The following is a 22,963-nucleotide window of genomic DNA, read 5'->3' as shown; positions in this document are numbered from 1 at the left end:
GGGGGGAAATGTGTAGGTGGGGTTTTAAATGGCTCACTGACACCCACAAACACAGCCCTTAATTGCAGGAGGAAGAGAAAGTTGCGGAACCTTGTCTCACCCTAGGGATAAGGCTTTTGCCCCTGGCTGGGGTGGGGGGCCACACCCACCCAACCTCAGGGCATCCTTCCCAAATCTAGGACTCCCGGTGGTGGGTGAAGTTCAGCGATGGGTGCTGCGAGTGTCACAGCCATAGGTGTGTAAGTGGTGGTCGGGGACATAGGGGTCCAATCCAGACTGTTCACAAAGGCGGCCCCTGAGCTCCCTGCTGTCCGAACAGACTAAAAGTTGGGGATTTGAGTGCATTGATTAGGTAGAAAATATCCTATAGACCTATATAGAATATCAGGGTTGGAAGGGACCTCAGGAGGTCATCTAGTCCAACCCCCTGCTCAAAGCAGGACCAATCCCCAATTTTTTCCCCAGATCCCTAAATGGCCCCCTCAAGGATTGAACTCACAACCCTGGGTTTAGCAGGCCAATACTCAAACCCCTGAGCTATCCCTCCCCCCTCCGCGGCCTTTCCCCCGTGGCGGAGAGAAACCCAACGTGAAGGGCGGGTGCAGAGGGCGGCTGGGGGGATCTCGGCGCCCCATTGTAGGGGGCTCTCTGGGTTGGGTGAGGTTTTAAATGACACCAAGCTGCAGGGCTGGCCCGCCGCGCTGGAAAATCAAACCGGCCAGCTTCCTCCCCAGCCAATCAGCCTGCGGGGCTGCCCATCGCCAGCCAATGAGAAAGGAGAATGCTAACGAAGTGACGTCAACCGAGAGGGGTGCCCCCATTCAGAAAGAAAAAAAAAAATGAAAGAAACCCGCGGAGCCGAGCCAGGCGGCGTTCCCCGCGGAACTGGGTGTAACCATCTCCAGCGCGCCGAGCCCGCGGCTGCCCCGGGGTCCGCGGCCCCGATGGCTCCGGAGCGCGGGGCTCGCTCGCTGCCCTGCGGCACTGAGGGGCTGCCCAGAGCCTTCCTGCAGAGCCTGCGGACCCTCTTCGACATCCTGGATGACCGGCGGCGGGGCTACGTGCACCTGCGGGAGATCGAGTCCCGCTGGCAGGGGACCGAGGCCCGGGAGCTCCCCCCCGGCGTGCTGGAGGGGCTGCGGCAGGCGGCCCCGGCCAGCGGCTACCTCACCTTCGAGAGGTTCGTGCTGGGGCTGCGGGCCTCGCTGCTGAGCCCGGCGAACGGGGGTAAAGCGGCCCGGCCGGGCCCGGGGGGGGGCGACCCCCACGGCAAGGCGCGCCCCGCCGCCCCCAAGGGCGGGCCGGGCCGAGGGCAAGGGGAGCCCAGGCCGCTGGCCGAGAAGGGCAGGTACTCGAGCGGGCTCGCCGGCAGCTCGTCCCGGAGCATGGAGAAGATCCCCAGCCCGCCGGGAGCCCCCGCGCACCGGGCCGAGGGGGACCGCGGGGGGCAGAGCCACGGCAGGCGCAGAGGTGAGTGCGGCAGGGTCGGGAGGGTGGCTGGAGATCCGCACCCCGGGGTGGGGGGTATCTGCGCCCCGCTGGGGCGCTGGTGCTGGCTGGATTGAGCCAGACCCGCTTTCCGCCTCCCACACGACCCCTCGCCGCTCCTGGGGCTAGAGCCTTCCCCTCGGCAGCTTCTGCGCAGGCTGCCTGTCCCTCCCAGCCTCCGGCTCGCCTTCGATTCGGCTTGGCTGCTCTGCTTGGACCCCCACCCCGTGCTCCCTCGACCTTTTCTCACCCAGGTGTGGAACGAATTTTATGTGCACCAAAGTACATAACCAAATTCATGTGGTGGGGTTGGGGGCAGAGGGTTGGGGTGCTGGGGGCTCTGGCTGGGGGTGCAGGCCCTGAGGTGGGGATGAGGTGCTCAGGGCTGGGGCAGAGGGTTGGGGAGCCGGGGTGTGAGGGCTCTGGCTGGGGGTGCAGGCCCTGAGGTGGGGTTGGGGGCTCAGGGCTGGGGCAGAGGGTTGGAGTGCAGGGGTGTGAGGGCTCTGGCTGGGGGTGCAGGCCCTGAGGTGGGGATGAGGTGCTCAGGGCTGGGGCAGATGGTTGGGGTGCTGGGGGTGCAGGTCCTGAGGTGGGAATGAGGTGCTCAGGGCTGGGGCAGAGGGTTGGGGAGCCGGGGTGTGAAGGCTCTGGCTGGGGGTGCAGGCCCTGAGGTGGGGATGGGGGGCTCAGGGCTGGGGCAGAGGGTTGGGGTGCAGGGGTGTGAGGGCTCTGGCTGGGGGTGCAGGCACTGGGCTGGGGCTGAGGGGTTTGGGGTGCAGGAGGGTGTTTAGGGGCTATGACGGGGAGAAAGGGCTCCCCGCAGCAGCACCTGAGCTGTGGGGGGGGAGGTGCCTCTTCCCCGCCTTGGCAGCTCTGGGGGCTGGGGCTGCAAGACAGGCGCCTCTCCCCCAACCCTACCAGGTCTGGGCCGGGGAAGGGTCACCCCGGCCGTGCTTGGGGCTGGCCACAGCAGAGTTGGGGTTGCGGGAGGGGTGCTCCGGCTGCCGCAGGTTGGGGGCTGGGTAGGTGGGGATGCGGGGGCGTCCCGGCCACAGCTGGTCCCTGGGCAGGTTCCTTGAGCGGCGCTCAATAGGCTGCTGTGTGGCCGCGCAGCTCCAGGGAACATAGCCACCACCTTGTCTCGATTAATGCCCTCGCACCGCCCTGGCCTGAAACTCCCAGCCTGACTGGTCTCTCCTCCTCTGCCTGCACGGCTGTAGCTGAGAGCTGCTTTCGAGTTAAAGGAGTAATTTGGGGATGGGGGTGTCTCTACACTGGCAACAAACAGAGAAGCAGGTGGCAGGATTTGGGGCCCCTGCTCTCGGGCCATGCTCTGCCACCCATGCTCATGTTGAGTAGCATCCAGCTCCATTGACTTCATTGAGACGACCTGAAGAAGAGCTGTGTGTAAACTCTGAAGCGTGTATCTCTCGCCAACAGAAGTTGGTCCAAGTAAAGATATGACCTTTCCTGCCTTGTCTCGCTCAGATCCTGGGACCGACGTGGCTCCAACAACACGGCATGCAGAGTAAGGGCCGGTTTGTCGGCCTTTCAAAAGAGTCATTGAAAACTACTTGGCATCTTGAAAGATGGCTTACTCAAAATGTCTGTTACCTTTCCGTGTGAGCAAGAGTATCACTATCTGCCCAAAGATGCTACTCACTAGGAGTAAGGATGGTAGTGTGTGGCTGTGTGGATACCAATTGCCTGCATTGGTCTTGTGGAGTTGTATGGTTTTTTTTAAATGATTATTATTTCTCCTTCCCCCCTCCCTCCGCCCCCCGTCTCCCCGCCTGCCAGGCTGACATCTGTCTCTCAGAACCTGCATTCTGACAAAACCAAAATAAAATAAAAATGCACCAGATTTTATTGTGATTGAATGTTGTGGGTTTTAAAATCCACCACGGTCTTCAATATATAACTTCTTTTCCCTGCTTGAGGCTGTTCTGGTCCTTTGAGGGGCATGAATGAATCTGGGAACATTGGCTGGGGGAGCGGATAAGGTGAGGTGCTGAGGGGGACGATGAAATCTAGCCTGGCTCCCCAGAATCATGTGGAGGAGTAATTGCAATATTCACATGGAGCGCAGATTACTGGATAAGTGCCATCACGCTCTTACAGCCTTATCTGCTTTTCCTGAAGACTTTGGTGCAGGTTATTTTCTGCTGGGCTGTGATCTGGTCATTGGCTCTGAAATATCTGACCCTTTGGATGGTTTTCACATCAAGAAAACGCTTTCTCTGGCGTGGGGAAGTTTGCTGAATTTCCGCAGGTGTCACAGCAGCAATTTCATAGTTTCAAATCATGAAAAGGGCCACTGCTGCTGGATTGCTCCGGTAGAGAGGGCAGAAGGCCAGGGTGTGTCCAACACCTGCAGCTCTGGTTTCAAGCAGTGCAAACCTGTTTCTCCCTCTGATGTAAGACTACAAAAAATTCACTCCTTACTGGCCTGATGCAAGCCTATGAAGCCAGCGGAATTCTTTTTACGGACTTCAGATCAGGCTCTGTACAGCATATCTTACACAATATATACTTGACTCCAGTTTCCAGCTCCCAATCCACCACTGTTGCCCCTTTAACTTGTACTCCTCCTCATGTGGTGACTTGTCTGTTATAGTGATGAACAAGACCTATTAGGGGCTTAACATTAACATGCCCATAGTTGTCCTGTTGCCTAAAGTGATGTAGGTGACATCACGCGGGTGGCTAGAAATGCAGCCGTTCAGAAGTTGGTTCAGGTTATCTGAATGATTGCCATGTCTTGTGTGTCAGCAAAAGGGCCCCTGCTAGCTGAGCAAATGTGACCGAACGAATGGCCCAGTTAAGTTGGATAACCAACGTGGTGGTAACACAGACTCTCAACCGTTTTTTAATTTAGTGGGAACCTCATCTCAACGGAATGATTGATCTTGTGGATCAAGCCCCATTCGTGACTGCTGAGGCCACCTGCCCTTTTGTTTGTGATCACATAGCATCCCTGTTGCTATTACAGCAATTGCTTAAATGGCAAAGAACATTGGGAAAGCATGCCATGTGTACTTAGTTGTCTTTTAGTGCTACTGAACTGCTGAACTAGCAAGTGCTCCGCATGCCTCCTGTAGTTCATGGATCACAGTTCAAGAAGTGCCCTGTTATAGCTTACAAGCCAATCCTTTTTATTATACCTGGTTCTGGGACCGCAGAAATTGCTCTACTGGATCGGACCATCTAGCCCAGCATCCTTCTCCTATAGGGGCCAGCACCAGCTGCTTCAGGGGAAGGTGTAAGAGATCCTGTTGTTTGCAGGCAGTTATGGGATAACTAACCAGAGGGAAAGTTTCTTGTATCATAAAAAAGAGGAAACTGAGGCTCAAATAAATCCAACAATTCATTAGAGAGAGATCAAAACAGACTGGGAGCTTAAGATGAGAATGTTCGTCGGAGTGCAATTTAGTTCTGCTCTGAATTCCAGTAAGCTGTGGAAAAGGTGAGACTCAGAACTTGCTGCAGAGATGAAATGTGGCAAGAGGATTGATTTTCAATTTATTGGCCTTTCAAGCCAGTGAACATAAGAACTTGTGCCGACAGGGTATCTGTGCCTCAGTTTCCCCATCCGTAAAATTGAGATAATGGTACTAAAAGCGCTTGGCAAAAGAGGTGAGATCTACTAATGAAAAAATTTACATAAGAAAGGGATAGATAAGACAGAAAATATCGTATTGCCTCTATATAAATCCATGGTACGCCCACATCTTGAATACTGCATGCAGATGTGGTCACCCCATCTCAAAAAAGATACACTGGAATTGGAAAAGGTTCAGAAAAGGGCAACAAAAATGAGGGGGATGGAATAGCTTCCATATGAGGAGAGATTAAGAAGACTGGGACTTTTCAGCTTGGAAAAGAGATGACTAAGGGGGGAGATATGATAGAGGGCTATAAAAATCATGACTGGTGCGGAGAAAGTAAATAAGGAAGTGTTTTTTACTCCTTCCCATAACACAAGAACTAGGGGTCACTCAATGAAATGAATAGGCAGTAGGTTTGAAACGAACAAAAGGAAGTGTTTTTTCACACAATGCACAGTCAACCTGTGGAACTCTTTGCCAGGGGATGTTGTGAAGGTCAAGACTAGAATAGGGTTCAAAAACGAACTAGACAAGTTCATGGAGGATAGGTCTATCAATGGCTATTATCCAGAATGGGCAGGGATAATGTCCCTAGCCTCCATTTGCCAGAAGCTGGGAATGGGTGACAGATCACTTAACGGTTACCTGTTCCGTTCATTCCCTCTGGGGCACCTGGCATTGGCCGCTGTCTGAAGACCAGATACTGGGCTAGATGGAGCATTGGTCTGGCCCAGTCTGGCCATTCTTATGTTACGTTCTTATGCGTTTGTGGCAGGGAAGGGGATGGAACCCAGAGCTGCTGCTGAATTTCAGGCTGGTGCCTGAATAACTGGCCCATCCTTCATCCCTCCCCAGCTCATGACTCACCTGGGATTTGCCCTTGCCATGCTGAAGCTCCTGTCAGTTGTAGTGGCCCCTCTTTGAGTGCTAAGGAGGGGAAAGGGGAGCACAGGCAGGAAAATGGAAACAGGGCAGTTATATGGGTGGGTGTCTTGTTATAACTTCTATTGCACAAGGCAAACACTAACCATCGGAGGGTAAAGAAGAAACTTCCCCTTTGGGCAGTTTATGGCATAATTGCCTGGTGGGGAAAGTGTAAAACTGCCATGAGGCGTCTGGCGACAAGGTACTGCTGGCGACAAGACGCTGGGCTGCTGTTTGTTTGAACTTAGACTGGACAAGGCACCTGTCCATGGTCTGCAGAGAGCAATGCTGCACTGGCAGAGCAGGGGCCTGGATGGCCTAATAGGTCCCTTCCATCTGTAACTGCTGATGAGTTGATTCCTCTCCCCCGGGGAACGCTGGCTCACATGCAGCATCTGGTCATTAGCATGATTCTTGCTTTATCTTCTGTCTTTCATCTGGCCCAGCTCAGGTGCACAGAGGTCAGTCAACTTGCCTACGGCTACCCACTGAGTTAGAGGGTCAGATGGGATTAAAATCCAGAGTCTTCGCTCTCAGCAGTGTCCAAATCTGCAGTAGACACAAGCCTGTAAAAGCAGCATAAGCCGCTGTGGTTGGTCATTACCTCTGTGATGCTCTTCATCCAAGTGGGCTCCCATATATGCTTTGGGGATTGGTTTAATGAAGAAAACCAGGATTGCCTTCAGGAAAGAGGTCTGTGTGCCAAGAGGCAGGGCAAGCTGCAGAGGTGAAGTGGGCGAGAGGTGAAAAGGTGAGGAGGTGCGAGGGTCTGCTGTGGGTAGCAGGGGAAATTGGGGTGCTGGAGAAAGGGGAGACAGCAGGAGTGAGGAAGCAGGCGGGCAGCTCTTGCCCTGGAAAGAGGGGTACTAGCTTCAGCTCCTCGCTGTAGGACACTGGGCACAAGCAAACTCCTTTGTGCTCTCAGGGCTAATCTCGCTCCTTTGGCACTGATCACACCTGGGGGCCATGGTGGTGGTGGGTGTTTGCTATAAAATCATATGGATGAACTTTACAGCTGACTCCAGTGCTGTGCAAAGTGGCTCCATCGAGAAGGAAACCCATTGAAAGCTCTGTCTCCATACATTCAGGAACTGGTCTCTGTGCTGACCCAGTGGCAGATCGGCTGCTGCTGATCTGGAAAATCCTGCGAGAGCTTGGGGGTGGCCTGGCATGCTCCCTGGGCTGGCGAGGGAGGGGATCATAGACCGCAGGAGCCAGGGTAGGGAAGAAGTGAACGTCTGGTGTTGAACAATGTAGAACAGCCCCAAGCACGGCAGCTTGTGCTGGAGCCAGTGACTTTGCATGGAGATTAGAAGGGTTGGCAGCACAAGCCTGGAGAGAACTAGGCAGTGAGAGTCATTAAGGGTCTAATTGGCCAGGTGGTGACTAATGCAGTGTTTGGCTGGAAGCAGCCTGCCCTTTATAGGAGACAAGCGCCAAAGTTGGTCATGGCCCTCGTGAAATCAAATGGGGGGCCTGCTTTATAAGCCCCTTGAATCCCATGTGTACAGCTGACCCACACATCCCTGGACTGACCCACCTCTCTGGTCAGGTGGAGCCAGTGGCATGTCCTCGCTCTAATCTACCCTACACAACTTTTTCTGAAGGCCCCGCTCTCCCTAGCGTGTGCTGGTGGATTGGTTGTTTCCAGCCATTGGGGCCGGTGGGCGAGGCAGCCCAGGTCATGGGATTGCCTTGGCCCTGGTGACTGACCGAGAGGGTTTGCAGGAGGTAAATGTAGCTTTTCGTACTGAATGCACCTGACCTGTGTTGACCAGAAAGAAACTGAACCCTCCTGTCTCCCCGTGCCCGGCGTGGCTCCACCAAAGGACAGTCTCAAGCTCTGAGACCAGTGTGCCCAGCAGGTCGCTTGTGGAACCCAGAGTGGATTCCCCTGCTCCCTACGCCCCCAAGCAGCACCTTTGCGTAACAAACCACGGGCACCCTTCACCAAAGGCGCCAGTATAATTTAATGGGGTGGCTCTTGGCTGTCTGGTACTCTCTATGAGCGCAGGAGGTCACGTGGCAAAATGGGGAAGGATCGACCTGCTTCAGAGTCACTGGCAGACTAAATGTGGCAAGGCCCCTAAGCAGGCCAGGGGGGGGTCTATGGATAGTATCTCAGTTAGCTGCCAAGCTCTGCTCCTTAACGGAATCTTCCAGGAGAACCTTGGTGGGTCTCGTTTGCCCATCCGACTGGCAGCGTGGGCTGCCCACTCTGCTGATGCGACAAGGATCGTCCTTTGACGTGTGGGTAGCTGAGGGTTTGGGTTCTGGGAGGAGGTGGTGTCTGGCATCTGATCTCCTCTAAGGTGGTTCCGTACCAGGGTCAAATATGTTTGTTCTTGGCCCCTGGAAGGGTTCGAGGTTGGATTTGCATGAGTGCTGGGTACAGATGGTGAGGTGAGGGCTCCTTTCCCCTGCAGTGAGCTGGAAGATGTACTCTTCCTTCATTCCCCACCAGGGTGACCAGATAGCAAGTGTGGAAAATCGGGACAGGGGAAGGGGGGGTAATAGGCGCTTTTAAAAGACAAAGTCCCAAATATTGGGACTGTTTGTATAAAATCGGACATCCGGTCACCCTATTCCCCACCCTCTGTAACGTGGGGCTGACTTCTTAAGTTGCTAAACCTGTTGTTGCTGCTGCTATTGGGAGCTGTGATTAATTCTCCACTCATCCCCGCCACCCCTGGTTAGAGAAAGTAGAGGTGAGAGTGTTACGTTCTCCTCCAGCACTGGCTCTTAGTACAAATGTGAGCACTGGCCGCTCGCTGGTGGGCCCGGCCCTCCGCCTTCCCTGACTTGAACCCGTGAGATCCTGCCCCGTGGGAGTAACTGGGATGTAAGATGTGCATTGCGCTGCAGCACACGTGGGGCAGAAGATCATGCGCTCACATGAGACCTCTGCAATACCCAGACATGGCCAGGTGAGTGGCTGCCGGAGCAAGGCTGAAACCCCAACCTGCAGACTCCTCTTTGGTGCTCAGCCAGGACTTTTAATGGGTTAAACGGTCTTTTTAAATTGTATTATTTATTTTTATAAAGGGTCTAGAATATATGGAGAAATCCTCTGATCCTCTCGTGTTGGGTGTATGTCCCTGCATGGGGCCCTCTTCAAAACGTGCATGTCCTTCCTCCATTGTAGGTGCCGATGGGAAGCCCACAGGACAGTCCCATGGTGAGGGCAACGGCACGGGGGTGGCGGACGCTCGGCGGCATGAGAGAGGTCGCGGTGAGCACCGGAGACACACCATCACCAACGGGGTGGACTATGGCATGGTAGGGGAGCAGTTCTGGCCTGGTTACCCAGCCAATGTCACTCCTGCCAGGAGTAGCTGTAACCACTAGGAGCTCTGCTGTCCCACCTGCTGTTTGCTACTTGGTGGATGTACTGGAAGGAGAGCTGTCCAGTCTCGCGCTTGGTCTACGCTGGGTGTTTTGGGGTTACACTTGTCCTACGGGGCAGCATGACCTTGGGGTTTGTGGGGCATTAGTGAGAGAGTCCGATATTTCTTTTAACATGTATTGATTGCATCACTGCGCAGTCTCTTACAAGTCACCCTCTGTCCTGCAACATACGCAAAAGGAACGGTCAAGGATGCTAGGTAGCCTGTAAACGCCTAATGCTGTAGTGTGATAATCAAACGGATGGGTTTGTACTGCTGCGTCTCCGCAGAGTTAAATGCTCCTTTGACTTTGAAATGCTGTGGCAGAGCATGGGGGCTTCAGAGCAGAGATTCATGTTTTAGTCTTTTTCTTTGCAAACATACCAGATAAATTAAATGTCAAGACATATGTTGCCTAGTACAGGCTCAGTTGTATTCTGTGCTGGTGCAGGGATCTGTCTGGGCCCATGTCACTTGAGGATGAGGGCCTTAAACTCCTGGGGCTGGATCATGTAATCTATTAAGTCTCCTTTGCACTAAAACTGCTGTAGATGGCTGGTGGAGAATTTCTCCTCTGCAGAGGACTCTCTACCTTCTCCTGTCCCAGCCACCACTGGCATGGTGGGGAAGGGTTGGAGCACAGTGGAGCAGAGGTCCATTATGCCTGATCCTCAGCTGGCATAATTCCCCCCCCTCACCCCGCCCCACAAGAGACCTTTTGTCAGTGGTAAGTTGGAGTTGCACCAAGGCCAGGGAGCCTGTTCCCTCTCTATGGCCCCATAGCAGGGGTGCGCAATGGCCCCTGGAGAGCCATGGTGCACAATAGAAGTACCTTGCGTAGATAGAGAGCAAAGTACTCATGATATTATCAGCTCACCCATGCTGCTCATGATCCCAAATCCTGCCTATGGGCAGTTTGAATTAGTAACGTTAATGGAAGCTCCTGCCTTTTCTGTACCTTGTGTGCAATGTAATTTACATTATTTTATCCTAAGAGTGCCACCCTGCTGCATTGGTTCTTTCCCTTCTCAAATGTCAGTATCTATTCCCCCCGCCCCCCAATTTGAACGGAGCTGACGGGGCATGTGGGCTGCCTTTGTGCAGAATTGATTATGTCGGCGCAGCGGCTGTCGGCCACATAACACGCTCTGATTCCTGGCCTGGCCCGCCCCAGGGGTTAATGGGGGCTTTGCACACACGAATTAGGAGCTCATTTGCTAAAGCAAGCTGCAGCAGTGCTGAGAATTAATCCCTTTTGCTCACTGTGGGAGCTGGAGCAGGGCGTGGGCTGTGAAGCGCTTGCAGGGGAATGATAGGAGACTGAGGAATGCTATGCTTTCTACCTCCATTCAGCCAGACTGGACACTCTGGGTTGCTGTTTCTGGGATGGAGAGGGGCCTTTACTTGGATAGGAGTCGGCTAAGGGGAACTCCCATACTCCCAGCTCTCTGATGCAGGGTTCAGCACTGTGGATTGCGATCACTGACTTCAATGCTCCATGTTAACATTTGCTAATAGGTGCAGCTGGAGAAGCGAGGTACGCTGGCCTTGTGGCCTGGGACTCAGCAGATCAGGGTCGATTCCCATCTGTCGGGTCGTGGGTGAGTCCCTTCCCTGGTCTGGGCCTCACTTTCCCCAGCTGGAGCATGGTGGTAATGGCACTGACTGACCACTGGGGTGTTCTGTCTGTCTGGGGTACTTCTCTGGCCGCCAGCGCCATAAAGTCTGAGCTCCTCACAGGCTTTACTTTCTCAATCCTCGGAGGCAGGGCAGGGCTATTATGCCCATTTGACAGGTGGGGAACTGAGCCAGACAAACTAAGTAGCTTACCCAGCGTCACGCAGCATGCTTGTGGTAGAGCAGGATTGAATGCTGATCTCCCATGGACCAGACAAGTGCTCTAACCACTGGACAAGCCTTCCTCTCCTCTCTCTCAAGGCTGTAAAGTGCTTTGGGAGCCTTGGGCAGAGGGTGGTTATTCCTGATCAGCCTAAAAACAAATCCGTCCCTTCCCAGAATACAGATTCGTTGGGTAAAAGGTGCTGGACACCAGAGCCCTCTCTGAATCCCTAGCACCTTGCTACAGCCCTCTTGTGCCCCAGCAGTGGGAGCGGAGCGTGGGGCTGACCCCTCTCGCCCGTGTGCGCTGGGAGTGGCTGTGCACTGGCCCCAGGACAGCGTGTATCCGGCTGGCTTGTCTTTCACTGAGTCCATCGATCGGCCTATTCCCCGGTGGCTTCTCTGCAGCTTGGGCGAGGCTTTTTACGAGAGGTTAAGCTCGTTCATCCATGAGCATCCCGGGCTGACGTGCCCCCCCTGTCCAGGCCATCCCCACTCGAGTGGAAGGAACCCCTGCTTCTTCCTCCCATCCTGGAAGCTGCCTCCGCCAACATCCGTAACCCACCCGCCTCCCTTGCCAGCTGACTAGATGCCTTCCATCCGCTCGCGGAGCAGAGATGCCATTGTCCCACCGGCGAGTGGGATGTTGTCCTTTCCTCCAGTCACCGCGGTAACTGGCACGGCCAGGTTCAGGGCAGGGCGTTTGGCACCAGGCTGCGGACACAGCTGGATGGGCGTCCTCGCGACGTACAGCACCCTCTTCGTTCCTCTGAGCAGCAGCCTGTGCAGCTCCAAGGCTTTGCAGTTCTTCCTCTGGGTATGTCCCTGGCAGTCCGCTGGCCTGTCTGCTCAGGTTGTGACTAGCATGGATAGCAAGGGATTGCTGCGGGCGCCTGGCAGGCTGCATGAAGCATTGGGAAGGCTGATAAACCTCCAGTCTGTCCCTCTTTTAAAGAAGTGAAGTGCATGCGAATGGCCTCTGGGATTATGAGCTGAGTCCCTCTTATGTGAGCCCGCTATATACCCAGAGTATGAGATGCGTGAGCAGCACTCAAGTGGTGTCTAAACTTGCCTTCTCCCCTCAGTAATATTGAAATCCCGGATGCTCGCAGTCATCTCCTGCTCTGCTGTGCTCGGTTCACAGGCCTGGCGGGTCAATGTTTGAATTGCAACCACATCTTGTGTTTGAAAAAGCGAAGCCCGGAAGGGTGTGGGCTCTGGGCTCTGTCTGCGGGTGGGGTGCAGCCTGGAGGAGCAGGGATTTTGGGTATTTAGCTTCATCATGATGTGGCCTTTTGAAAAGGATTTTTCTGTAATGGCTTTTTAATAGTTCTTGCTGTTGCTGCATAGGTGTGCACTCAATCACTTCCTGCGATGGTTTTAAACATGCAGTTGCTTGAGTCCCTTGTTTGTACTATGGCTGCTATATACAACTATAGACGCTTTCTTCCAAACATCTCAAAGTGCTTTTTACTTATTTGTGTTAGGAGAACGCTTATAGGCCCCCACTTGGCTCAGGACCCCATTGTGTTAGGTGCTGTACAAATGTATAGTAAGAGACCATCATTTTCCCAAAGACCTTACCATCTAAATAGGTGATAATAATGGTAGTACTTTTCATCAGTGAATCTCAAAGCTCTTTAGACAGGGAGATAAGTATCATTATCCCCATTTTACAGATGGGGAAGCAGGCACAGGGAGGTGAAGTGTTTCCCAGGGTCACAAATCAGATTCCAGGTTAGCACCTAGGTCTCTAGCCCACACTGCTGAAGCCTTGCATTGTCTCCAGTTGGTAGGTGCTCCAGAAATGAAAGCGCCAAAACTTGATTTGACAGGGAGATGCATAGTTCTGAGCTTTATTCCTAGAATCCTAGAAGATATGGGTTGGAAGAGACTTCAGGAGGTCATCTAGTCCCACCCCCTGCTCAAAGCAGGACCAAAACCAACTAAATCATCCCAGCCAGGGCTTTGTCAAGCCAGGCCTTAAAAACCTCAAAGGAAGGAGATTCCATCACCTCCCTAGGTAACCCATTCCAGTGCTTCACCACCCTCCTAGTGAAATAGTGTTTCCTAATATCCAACCTAGACCTCCCCCACTGCAACTTGAGACCACTGCTCCTTGTTCTGTCATCTGCCACCATCTGCTTCATCCCCTTTGGAACCCCCCTTCAGGTAGTTGAAGGCTGCTATCAAATCCCCCCTCACTCTTCTGCAGTCTAAATAAGCCCTGTTTCCTCAGCCTCTCCTCGTAAGTCATGTGCCCCAGCCCCCTAATCATTTTGGTTGCCCTCCGCTGGACTCTCTCCAATTTGTCCGCATCTGTTCTGTAGTGGGGGGCCCAAAACTGGACACAGTACTCCAGATGAGGCCTCACCAGTGCAGAATAGAGGGGAATAATCACATCCCTCGATCTGCTGGCAATGCTCCTACTAATGCAGCCCAATATGCCATTAGCATATTGTTGATTACGTCTACTGGTGTCCTGAGGTCATAGTTTGACTTCTGTATGTGGTGGGGCAGCTTTAGCCAGGCCAATGGGACTGCATGGGGGGGGGGGGGCGGGGAATTCCACGCCTACCTGAGGCTTGCAGTTTGGGGGGCAATGCCTCTCCTGCCCACTCCCCCCCCGCCCCAACTAAGCCCATTCCTGAGTGGGCAGGCTTTGTATCCACACCCCTTTCTCTGGGTTCAGGGGAGCATCCCTCTCTTCCAGACGTTGGGAAACAAATACCCCATACACAGCTAGTGCCCGTGAGGCTAATCCATGAGGCTGGTGCCACGTCTGTTCTGAAATCTGAGACCCCACAGCAGGGTCTCTGCAATGCTGCCTGCAAAATGGGAGCTTGGGCTCTCCGAGGGTGACCAGCTGGCTGAGAACTCCCTGTGGGGACCTGCACTATTCATAGTGGGAGTTCGTTGCTTGGTCGCTTGTTGCATTGCTGCCATGACGAGTGGGTTCCCCAGCAGCCTTTGTGCTGGGGCTCCTCCAGCGGGCAGTGGTGCCTCGGGTCAGAGTGGGGTGTTCTCGCTCTTGTCCCCACAGCTGGCTGGCTGCCTCTGGGTTGGGTTGCAGCCCCTCTGGAGCGTAGCACTGGGGTGGCTGAAAACCTGCCAGTCTGTCCCTCTTTTAAAGAAGGGGTAAAATTAATGTGAGTCACCTCTGGGATTATGGGGGGGGGTTCCCCTCCTAATCATAGTGCAGCAGCCTTGGGGGAGGGGGGGAAATACCCCAACTTGTCTGGAGAGCCATCTTCTCTACCTGGTGGCAGCTACAGCCGTGCTGGCTGGAGAGAGAGAGGAACCACACCCCCATGATGTCGTGTGTCTGCTATGCAAACAAAGGTGGGGGCAGAGACAGCTACACCTTCTTGCTTGCTGTCTATGGGAACTGCGCCCACTTGGTTTCTGGGCCATTGGCTCTCGCTGGGTCCCTGATTCTTTCTCACATGAAAAATGTTCCACACAGTGTGAGTTTGCAGCCTTAAACTTCTGTAAGGTGGCTGCTTTAGGCACCAAAGCTAGAAGATGTTGGCTTAAATGACCAGGGATTTTCAAAGGAGCCTGTGGAATCTGGCACCTAACTCCCTTAAATATCTCTGAACACTGCCGTGTAGAGCACCGGAGTATCTGAGATCCAGCATCATGCACTGGAGACTAAACTTCAGGTTCCTGTAGAGTGATAAGGGAAATGCTTAATTGCAGCTCAGAGGAGGAAATATCCTGCCATGGATGCATGGGCTATTGAGATGAGATCTCCATGCAAAGGTTTCCTTTTGACCCAGACACTATTAAGCCACTATTTCTAATTGAGCAACAGGACTGATCTAATGTGGGGCAGGGTGGACGCTACAGCCTGGGGGAAGAAGGAAGGAAGGGTGTTCAGAGGGGAGACTCTCTCATGACCTGCATTTGGTTCAACCTAGCCGAGAAACCCGCTTCCCATGGAGCAAGAACCTTCTGAGTAGTAGTGATCTGGGTATGAATCTGCTCTCTGGTTGTCGCTCTTCCTCTCGATTTGCAGCAGCTGCATGATGGATCAGACTGGTGTGTCATGGTCCCCATCTCCCGTTAGGCCAAACTCAAAGGACATTGAAACATAATACTGAAAGATATTACATGGAAGATAATACTTAGTCCTGCCATGAGTGCAGGGGTCTGGACGAGATGACCTCTCGAGGTCCCCTCCTGTCCTACAATTCTATAAGCTGGGTAAAGGGGCTTTTTGTGGATCTGACCAGACAAACATGTCCATATAACTCTGATCTAGCTAGTCTCTTGGTTGCAAGTATGGTGCAGCGGTAAAGGGACACCTAGACTTGCTGAGAAAGGAGGCTCCCATGAGTGATCCCCACCCCAGAGCTTCTGATTGTAGCCAGGCTTCATATTCCAGTGTAAAGAAGCCCCATGCTACAGTTCTCCATGTCTATTCTAGGTCCACATCCTCTTGAAGGCTGGTTATAGCTGAATGTGCAGGCTGACGGGATGCCAGGCTCCATGAGAAGGGGGGAGGGGGCAGAGACAAGCTTTCCATCCCTTCACTTATCAGCTGATGTCAGGATGCCCAAATCTGGCAGCTCTTTCCCTAAAGGAAACCAAACTCTTTGCTCCTGCTTCTCTGAAGCTGCCACCGGGGAAAGGGGATGAGCCACCTTTCACCTGTCTTGTCCTTGCAGGGGTCTGCAGCTGGTAACTGAATTCCTGCATGTGCCATGGCTAGAGGCAGAGCTTCTCCTCTGCGCTTGATGTGATCATGAACTGGACCCAAATAGTGTAGTTGGACCAATTGGTGGAGCCATGTGATGCTCCTGTCAGAGCTCCCGTAGGTGGTGCCCTGGCTGGGGCTATCGCCCTAGTAGCTTCTCAGTCCATGTGGTTTCAGTAGCCATTGGGTAGAGGCCAGGATGTGGCAGCTGTCTGGGGACCCCCAGCCCTGGGTTCAGGACCCATTCCCAGGATGGCAGGAGGCGTGATTGACCTCCCCTAGGTTTGGATGGAGGGGATATTAAAGTACCTGGGTTTTGTGTCTTGCAGCTGAAGCAAATGAAGGAGCTGGAGCAGGAGAAGGACTTCTTGCTCCAGGGGCTGGAGATGGTGGAGCGGGCCTGGGAATGGTACCACCAGCAGATCCAGACAGTGCAGGAGCGCCAGAAACACCTGGGGAAAAACAAAACCACAAATGTGAGTGTGGGGTTCGCTCCAGGGACCGTCTCGCCTTCGAGTGCTCTGCCTGGGGGGCGCTGGATAAAGAACTGGTTAAATCCGGAGATTGGAAAGACCCCAAGTTCTAGTATCACTTCCCCTTAACGATCTAATGGAGACACGGGGTGAGATCTGCCGAAGCACTTGGCAATGATACTCGCTCCCACTGAAGTCAGTGGAGAGTGGGTACATGTGGGAATTGCACATTTGGAGGGGTCAGGGCAGCTGGGATCACTCAGCCTGCGAAGGGGAAGAGGCATACGACAGGTCACTTCTCGTCCTCCTCCTCTTTCTTACCTTGTCCCACAAATGAGCCGAGGATCTGCCTGGCCTGTTACAGGGAACCCTGCTTTGCCCAGCAAGGAGCTAACCTGTGGGACTTAATCGCAAGCTCAACTCAGCTCTTGTGCCAGCAGGAGTCACTCCTCTGGCCTCAGCGGCATCACTCCTGCTTCCACCCAGGCAAAACTGTAGCCAAAAAGGCAGTCGAATGCTCAGTGGATTGTTTTCTTTTTGGAGAAGGGTCCAAAGCTCTTAGGCCCAGATCTGCAAAGGGATTTAGGTGCCTAACTTTATTCATTTCAGTGGGAGTTAGGAGCCTAAATACCTCTGAGGATCTGGGCCTTAATGATCATTAATCACCCCGATAGCTCTGCAGATGGGAGATAATGAAGGGGATCACCTCTGTGGCATTCAGGAAGGATTCCTCGCTCCCTGTGTGCACACACATACCTATGCCTCCTTGCCCAGCTGGCTAGGCCATGTGTTTATCCTGTCACCCTCTGACGCATGTGGCATTGGTCGTTGCCCGAGGCAGCATTCCAGAGCAGGAGCAGAGATGTGGCCGGACCAGGATGGTTTTGTAAATAGAGATGAGAGCCCCAGCAGCCCCCTTGGCATGCACCCTCCTGGGCTATCTGGAGAAATGCACATCCCACCCCAGCCTAAAGTCAGCATTGGCTGGAATATTCCCTTCCACCCACCCAGTTTGCCAGCCAGGCTGGTTCCTGAAAGATGAGTCCTGTGGAGTTACGATGAAGGCCAGAGAGCTCTCGGGTCATCTCTGCTTGCACATCACAGCAGCATGAAGTCCTGGAGAACTGGCTCCTCATTCCACCTTCCCACCCTTGCGTCTTCCAGGACTTCTTCTCAGAGGGGAACCAGAGCCACCTGGGTCACCTTCTACCCAAGCTGCAGGAAGTGAACCGCTGTCTCAGAGAGCTCCTGTCCACCTCGGGGAAGGTGAGAGCGCCATACTGGTAGCACCGGTGCTCCTACTCCCAGGGCTGGCCGCTCTTATTGTTCTCCATTTGATCAACGGGAGCAGTGTATAAAGGGGGTCACCAGACCAGAAACAGAATTAATATGGCCCTGTAGGGATGCCTGGGCCCTCAGCTGAGAGACCAGAGCAGGTGTCTGGAGACTCTTGGACCTAATCTAGCAAGGGTTTAGAGCCCACCTGGTCTATGGGACGCTTGTAGGTGGTCACGGAGGTGAAGCACTTCAGCAGGATTCAGAAAGGGGTTAGCTGGTACGTGGATAATTAGAACATCCAGAGCTATAACCCTGCCTCCTTCAGGGCTCCAGCCCCTTCCGCTGGGTCTGGCTGCTGTCAGAGAAAGGCCACTGGGCTAGATGGACCCCCCGCCTGATACAGTTGGGTAATTCCTCTGGTCCCAGGTAATGAGCAGTGACTCTCGGGCATGTTCTAGTCCATGGCAGGGCTCTAGAGCAGGGGAGGGCAAACTACGGCCTGCGGGCCAGATCCGGCCTGTCCGGGCTTTCAGTCGGGCCCGCGGGATTGCCAGCCCCGTGGTGCAGCGGGGGCTAAGGCAGCTCCCTGCCTGCCCTGACCCTGCGCGGCTCCTGCAAGCGGTTGGCGCCACATCCCTGTGGCCCGGGGTGGGGAGGGTTCCGTGCGTCGCCCTCGCCTGCAGGCACCGCCCCCCGCAGCTCCCATTGCCTGGGAACGGGGAACCGCGGCCAACGGGAGCTTCGGAGGTGGTACCCGCAGGTGAGGGCCGCGCACGGTGGAGCCGCCTGCCCCGCCCCACCTCCAGGAGCCACTGCCAGACATGCCGGCCACTTCCAGGAGTGGCGTGGGGCCAGGGCAGGCAGGGAGCCTGCCTTAGCCCTGCTGTGCAGTGCTGCCGCCCCGGTGCCACTCGAGGTAAGCAGCACTGGGCTGGAGCCCACACCCCAAACCCCTCCTGCCCCCAACCCCCTGCCCTGAGCCCCTTCCTGCACTCCGCCCCCCCCTCCTGCACCCCAATCCTCTGCCCCAGTCCTCCATTCATGGCCCTGCATACATTTTCCCCACCCAGATGTAGCCCTCGGGCCACAAAGCTTGCCCAGCTCTGCTCTAGAGACTTTAAAACAAAGTCTCTATGCTGTGGGAGGACAGACCCAGATTGCAAAGGGACCCAACGAGATCCTTGCTGTGGGGCGGGGCTGCAGACGCCTCGGGAATGGGAAGCCCTGCACCCCTGGGATGTAACCCAGCCGCTGCACCTGTCATGTTACGGCCAGTTTCTTTTCCTCTCCTCCCTCTTTGTTGCCAAATGTGGCTCTCCACTGCTCTCAGGTGAGTAGCCCCCTGATTCTGGGGTGAGGGCAAGGACATGGAGGTCTGCACAGCTCAACGAAACCCTGGTGCAGAGGGCAGGTGCTGAGGGATGAGCTCCCTGGCTGCCCCGGCTGGTGAACTGAGTCCATTGGCACCATGCTCCCGCGCCCCCGCCCCGTGCAGCTTGCTGTGGGTTAAGCAATGAGGTCGCAGTGCCCTCTGCAGGCTGAGCTGTGTATTGACACGCCAGGCCGACCTGCATCTAGTGGAGACGGGTCAGCGAGGCATCAGCTGCCAGGAGGGCTGTGACGGGTGATCTGCATGGAGAGCCCAGCCCTGGCCCGAGGGGGGGAAGCAGAAAGCTAGTGGGGACAGACTGCAGAAAGATTAACTCCCTCTCCTTCCCAGCCTCTGAACTCCTCCTCGTCGGCACTGACCAGGCAGGTCCCTGCTGCCCCCACGCCGCCTCCTGCCCTGGCAGGGCCCCAGCAAGCCATCAGTGTGCTGAAGGAACAAAACCGGCTTCTCACCAAGGTGAGGGGGTGGGGGAGCTCCCCCCCACTGGGAGGGGGTCAGGAGCTTGGAACTGGGGCCAAAGGAAGGGCAGGGGAACCGGGAGCCAGCCCCCGTGTCAGGCTGGGAGCCAAAGGGACGGGCCCTTCAGGGAGGAGGTTAGCTGGGGGAGAGAGGAAGGCTGCGGGAGTGGGATCCAGGCCTCAGAGAAGGGCATAGATGAGAGGGGAGCCCTGCACAGCAAAGATACTCGGAGCCCCCCAATTAAATGAGGCTGCTGAGTGGTGTCGTCTTCTGGTTCTGCCATCTCACCACAAGGCACAAGGGGCCTGGACAGCTCAGGGAACTGAGCACTTCAGGTGGAGGCCATCTCACTGAGGCTGGTGGTGGTGGACACCTGGTGCCAGCTGACAGCTCTGGCCTCTGTGAAATGGGCCGGGAGGGTGGGGGCAGGTGTACCCGTCGCGTGACCTGCCTTGTAGACCGGCAAAGCGGGGACTGGTGACCAGGGACTGCAGTGAGAGCTTTGGGCCTGGCGCTCTAAACCGCCTGGGGTTTGTGCTGGCCAAATGAAACTACCTTGAGTTGAGGAGATCCAACTGGTCAGCCAGGGTGTCTGGGGAGGGGCAGGACCCTGGGAAGGGCTGGCTGCCCACGGGGAACGCTCCCCACTCTCACCAGGGCACTGCCTCCTTCCTGTGCAGGAGGTGACCGAGAAGAGCGAGCGGATCACCCAGCTGGAGCAGGAGAAATCCGCCCTGATCAAGCAGCTGTTTGAGGCACGGGCCCGAAATAACCATGAAACAAGCCAGCTGGACTCCACCTTCATCTAGCCCCCCTGCTGACCTCCCACACCCCAGGCCAGGGCTCTGGGGAGGGCCTGGGCAGGGACACCGCTGCAAAAGCAGCCCCAGCCAGCCTACCTCAGTCACCAGGTCTGAGCCTCCATGGGGCCTAGGCGTATTGTGGGTTTCTATGGGGCCGTGACTCCTGCCCAAGTCTCGTTGGTTCCCTTGCTCCTTGGCGATGCTGCGTCTCGTTTGTGGTAGGTCCGGAGGTGCTAGCAAAGCACCTGAATTGATCCCTGTCTGATACCAGAGCCTGTCCCAGGCCTCCCTTGCAGAGCTCTGGCACCTTCCCACATCTGTGCACTGGGCTGTGACTGGATGGCATTGCCCTCTCGGGTATGCTGTTGCCCTTCTGCCTTGGAAACTGAGCGGGGCACCATGCAAGTCTTCCTGATCCATTTCGCTTGTGGTGAGGGAAGCACCGTACTCCAAAGGTTTTCTCCTCCTTCCAGGGGCTGTTTCTGCAGCTGTACAGTACTCGGGAGGGCAGCTACGGCCTCAGCCCCTTGCGTGACACGGTTGAATGCCGGCTGCTTTCCGAGGAGGACTGTGTATTGCTGCTTAACACTCCTGTTGGCATCTAAGGGGCACAGTGACCACTCAGAGGCTGGTTCCTCACGTGCCTAACCCCTCACTCCAGCACCAGGCTAGCTTGAATGTCCATGGTACTGTCCCAAGCTCCACCCACTCATGACACCAAAACCCTATTTGCAGTAGCTGGTGCAGATCCTCGTGGCATGATAGCCCCTCTCTCGTGTCTGGAGTAGTGATGAAATAGTCAATGTTTACACTTCAACTGACATAATTAAGTTTTGGGGTTAACACCTCAGTGAGATGAATAGGGCAGTTCCCAGCTCTGAGCTACTGTTCCAGGCTGCCTGCAGACTCAGGCACACATCCCTGCATCAGTTACGCTCAGTTAACATAGGAAAGATTTTCCTGGTGACCCACCAGGGGTAAAAACTTTTGGTTGGTTGGTTTGTTTGAAATGCACAAGGGAGCAGCTAGCAGGCTCCTGGAGCCAGCCCACTCCATCCCCCTGAACCAGAGAGGTTTCGGGACTAAGATTCCTTACCGAACAAACACAGCCGGAGGGTAGGATGCAGATGGGCTGTTCCCTTCCCTCCCCACTTCTGCCTGCCTTCTGAGGGGTGAAGAAATTGCTGCTTTGCTGGGCTGAATGCTGCAATCACCTTCCCAGGGCATGACCTGTTTACAGGGGTGGATGGGTTTTCTGGAAGCATGAGCCAGGAGGGGCTGGTGCTGCTCAGGGTATTTCCCCTCATGTTTCTCTTCACACTCATCAGCGCAGAACTGTCCAGGATGGTGCCTCAACCAGGCAGGGCCCTGGGATCATATCGTTCTAGCAGCATCTGTGACACTGAAGGACATCGCTGACCCCCATGAGTTTAGCTATTGTTTCCCTCTCCCCTTAATGCTGCCCCCTTTCCATTCTCCCGTCATTCATCCTCCACCCTGCCACCTTCAAATGGGGTAGAAAAGTGGCCTCAAGAAAAGCCTCTTGTAGCTGCCCCCTTTGTCTCCTGTGACTCCTCACCAGCCATAGGGCTGTGCCAGGACATGGTTCTCTCTGGCTCAGGCCTTAACGAAGCTGCCAGCCACCTGCTTCCTCCACCCACCCCAAATCTCAGCCTAGGTGCCTGTGCAAACTGGAATGGACCTTCCTGTCCGCTCCCATCCCCCCCCCCCAGCATTGCTCTGAGACAGCAGTTTGACAAACCTTCCTCTGATCTACCTGGCTGACTGAAGGCCATAAACCCAACTCCTAAATAGACTGTGAACAATGGTGGGAAAGGAGGTGACCTTCAGCCCAGAATTGTGTGCAGCACCTGGCGCAATGGGGCCCCAGTGCTGATTGGCAGGCAGGGTGTTGCTGTAATGATATCACCTGGCCTGCACGTATCAGAACAGGGGGTCTCTTGCCAGGCACCAAAAAAATTGCTCTGCCCCCTCTAAGGCAAGTTCCCCTTAGATTCTGGGGAGAGCTGCACTGGCAGGAGGCCCAGCTGCTGAGAGTCAGATCTGTTGATCTAGCAGGAGTGAGATCTCTGGGCCTGGTTTTGCTCTCCTGCCCGTTCTCTAGGCTTCACGCCCTCTGCTCTGCGGAGCCGAGCTGAACTCGCCATTCTTGGTCCTCTGGTTCCTGGAGCTGTCACAGGGCGAACTTAATAAAGCCAGGGGTTTCAGGCTATGAGATCACCTTCCAGTTCTGTGCTTAAGTGCATGGAGCCTGGTGTGTGTCTGTTCACACAACAGGTTACCCCTTGGACCTTTTGTTTGGGGCTATTTCCCTCCATCCCCTCCCATGAGATGTGTGCTCCTGGCCCTGCTGCCTGGGGGTGCTTGTTTCTGTTCCTAGGAGGGGTTAAAGAGGGCTCCCCTGCTCCGGTCCCCTAGCCTGCCCTACCTCCCCCTGCTGCTATGGGCATTATGAAATCCCTCTTGTGAATGTTTACAGCTTGGCCTCTGTAGGCAGCTGCAGCAGTAGCTGAGCTCCTTGGTGAGTTTTTGTATTGTCTAACCACACTTGTGATAGTCCACAGGCTTTTTTTCAAATAAAAAGCAAAAATA

At 54.9% G+C, this 22,963-nt stretch overlaps 1 protein-coding gene across 1 annotated transcript; it reads left to right on the top strand.

The window, feature by feature from the left end:
- Window positions 1-847: 847 nt before the first annotated feature.
- SAPCD2 (suppressor APC domain containing 2) lies at window positions 848-22,963 on the top strand. The gene is made up of 6 exons (XM_048823283.2): window positions 848-1,470; window positions 9,166-9,299; window positions 16,277-16,423; window positions 17,585-17,686; window positions 19,419-19,544; window positions 20,228-22,963. Exons 1-6 carry the CDS (start codon window positions 945-947, stop codon window positions 20,354-20,356), a joined length of 1,164 nt encoding a protein of 387 aa, XP_048679240.2. The 5' UTR covers window positions 848-944; the 3' UTR covers window positions 20,357-22,963.

This window comes from Caretta caretta, chromosome 16, assembly GCF_965140235.1.
Source record: "Caretta caretta isolate rCarCar2 chromosome 16, rCarCar1.hap1, whole genome shotgun sequence".
In the NCBI taxonomy this organism is placed as follows: Eukaryota; Metazoa; Chordata; order Testudines; family Cheloniidae; genus Caretta; species Caretta caretta.
This window is presented reverse-complemented; position numbering and strand designations above follow the sequence as displayed.

What these genes read in the sequence shown, in the direction of transcription:
- SAPCD2 (XM_048823283.2), top strand. Translation starts at nt 945, where the DNA reads ATGGCTCCGGAGCGCGGGGCTCGCTCGCTGCCCTGCGGCACTGAGGGG. An exon ending in GAGCCACGGCAGGCGCAGAG is followed by an intron (nt 1,471 to 9,165) that starts GTGAGTGCGGCA and finishes CCTCCATTGTAG; the next exon opens with GTGCCGATGGGAAGCCCACA. An exon ending in AAAACCGGCTTCTCACCAAG is followed by an intron (nt 19,545 to 20,227) that starts GTGAGGGGGTGG and finishes CTTCCTGTGCAG; the next exon opens with GAGGTGACCGAGAAGAGCGA.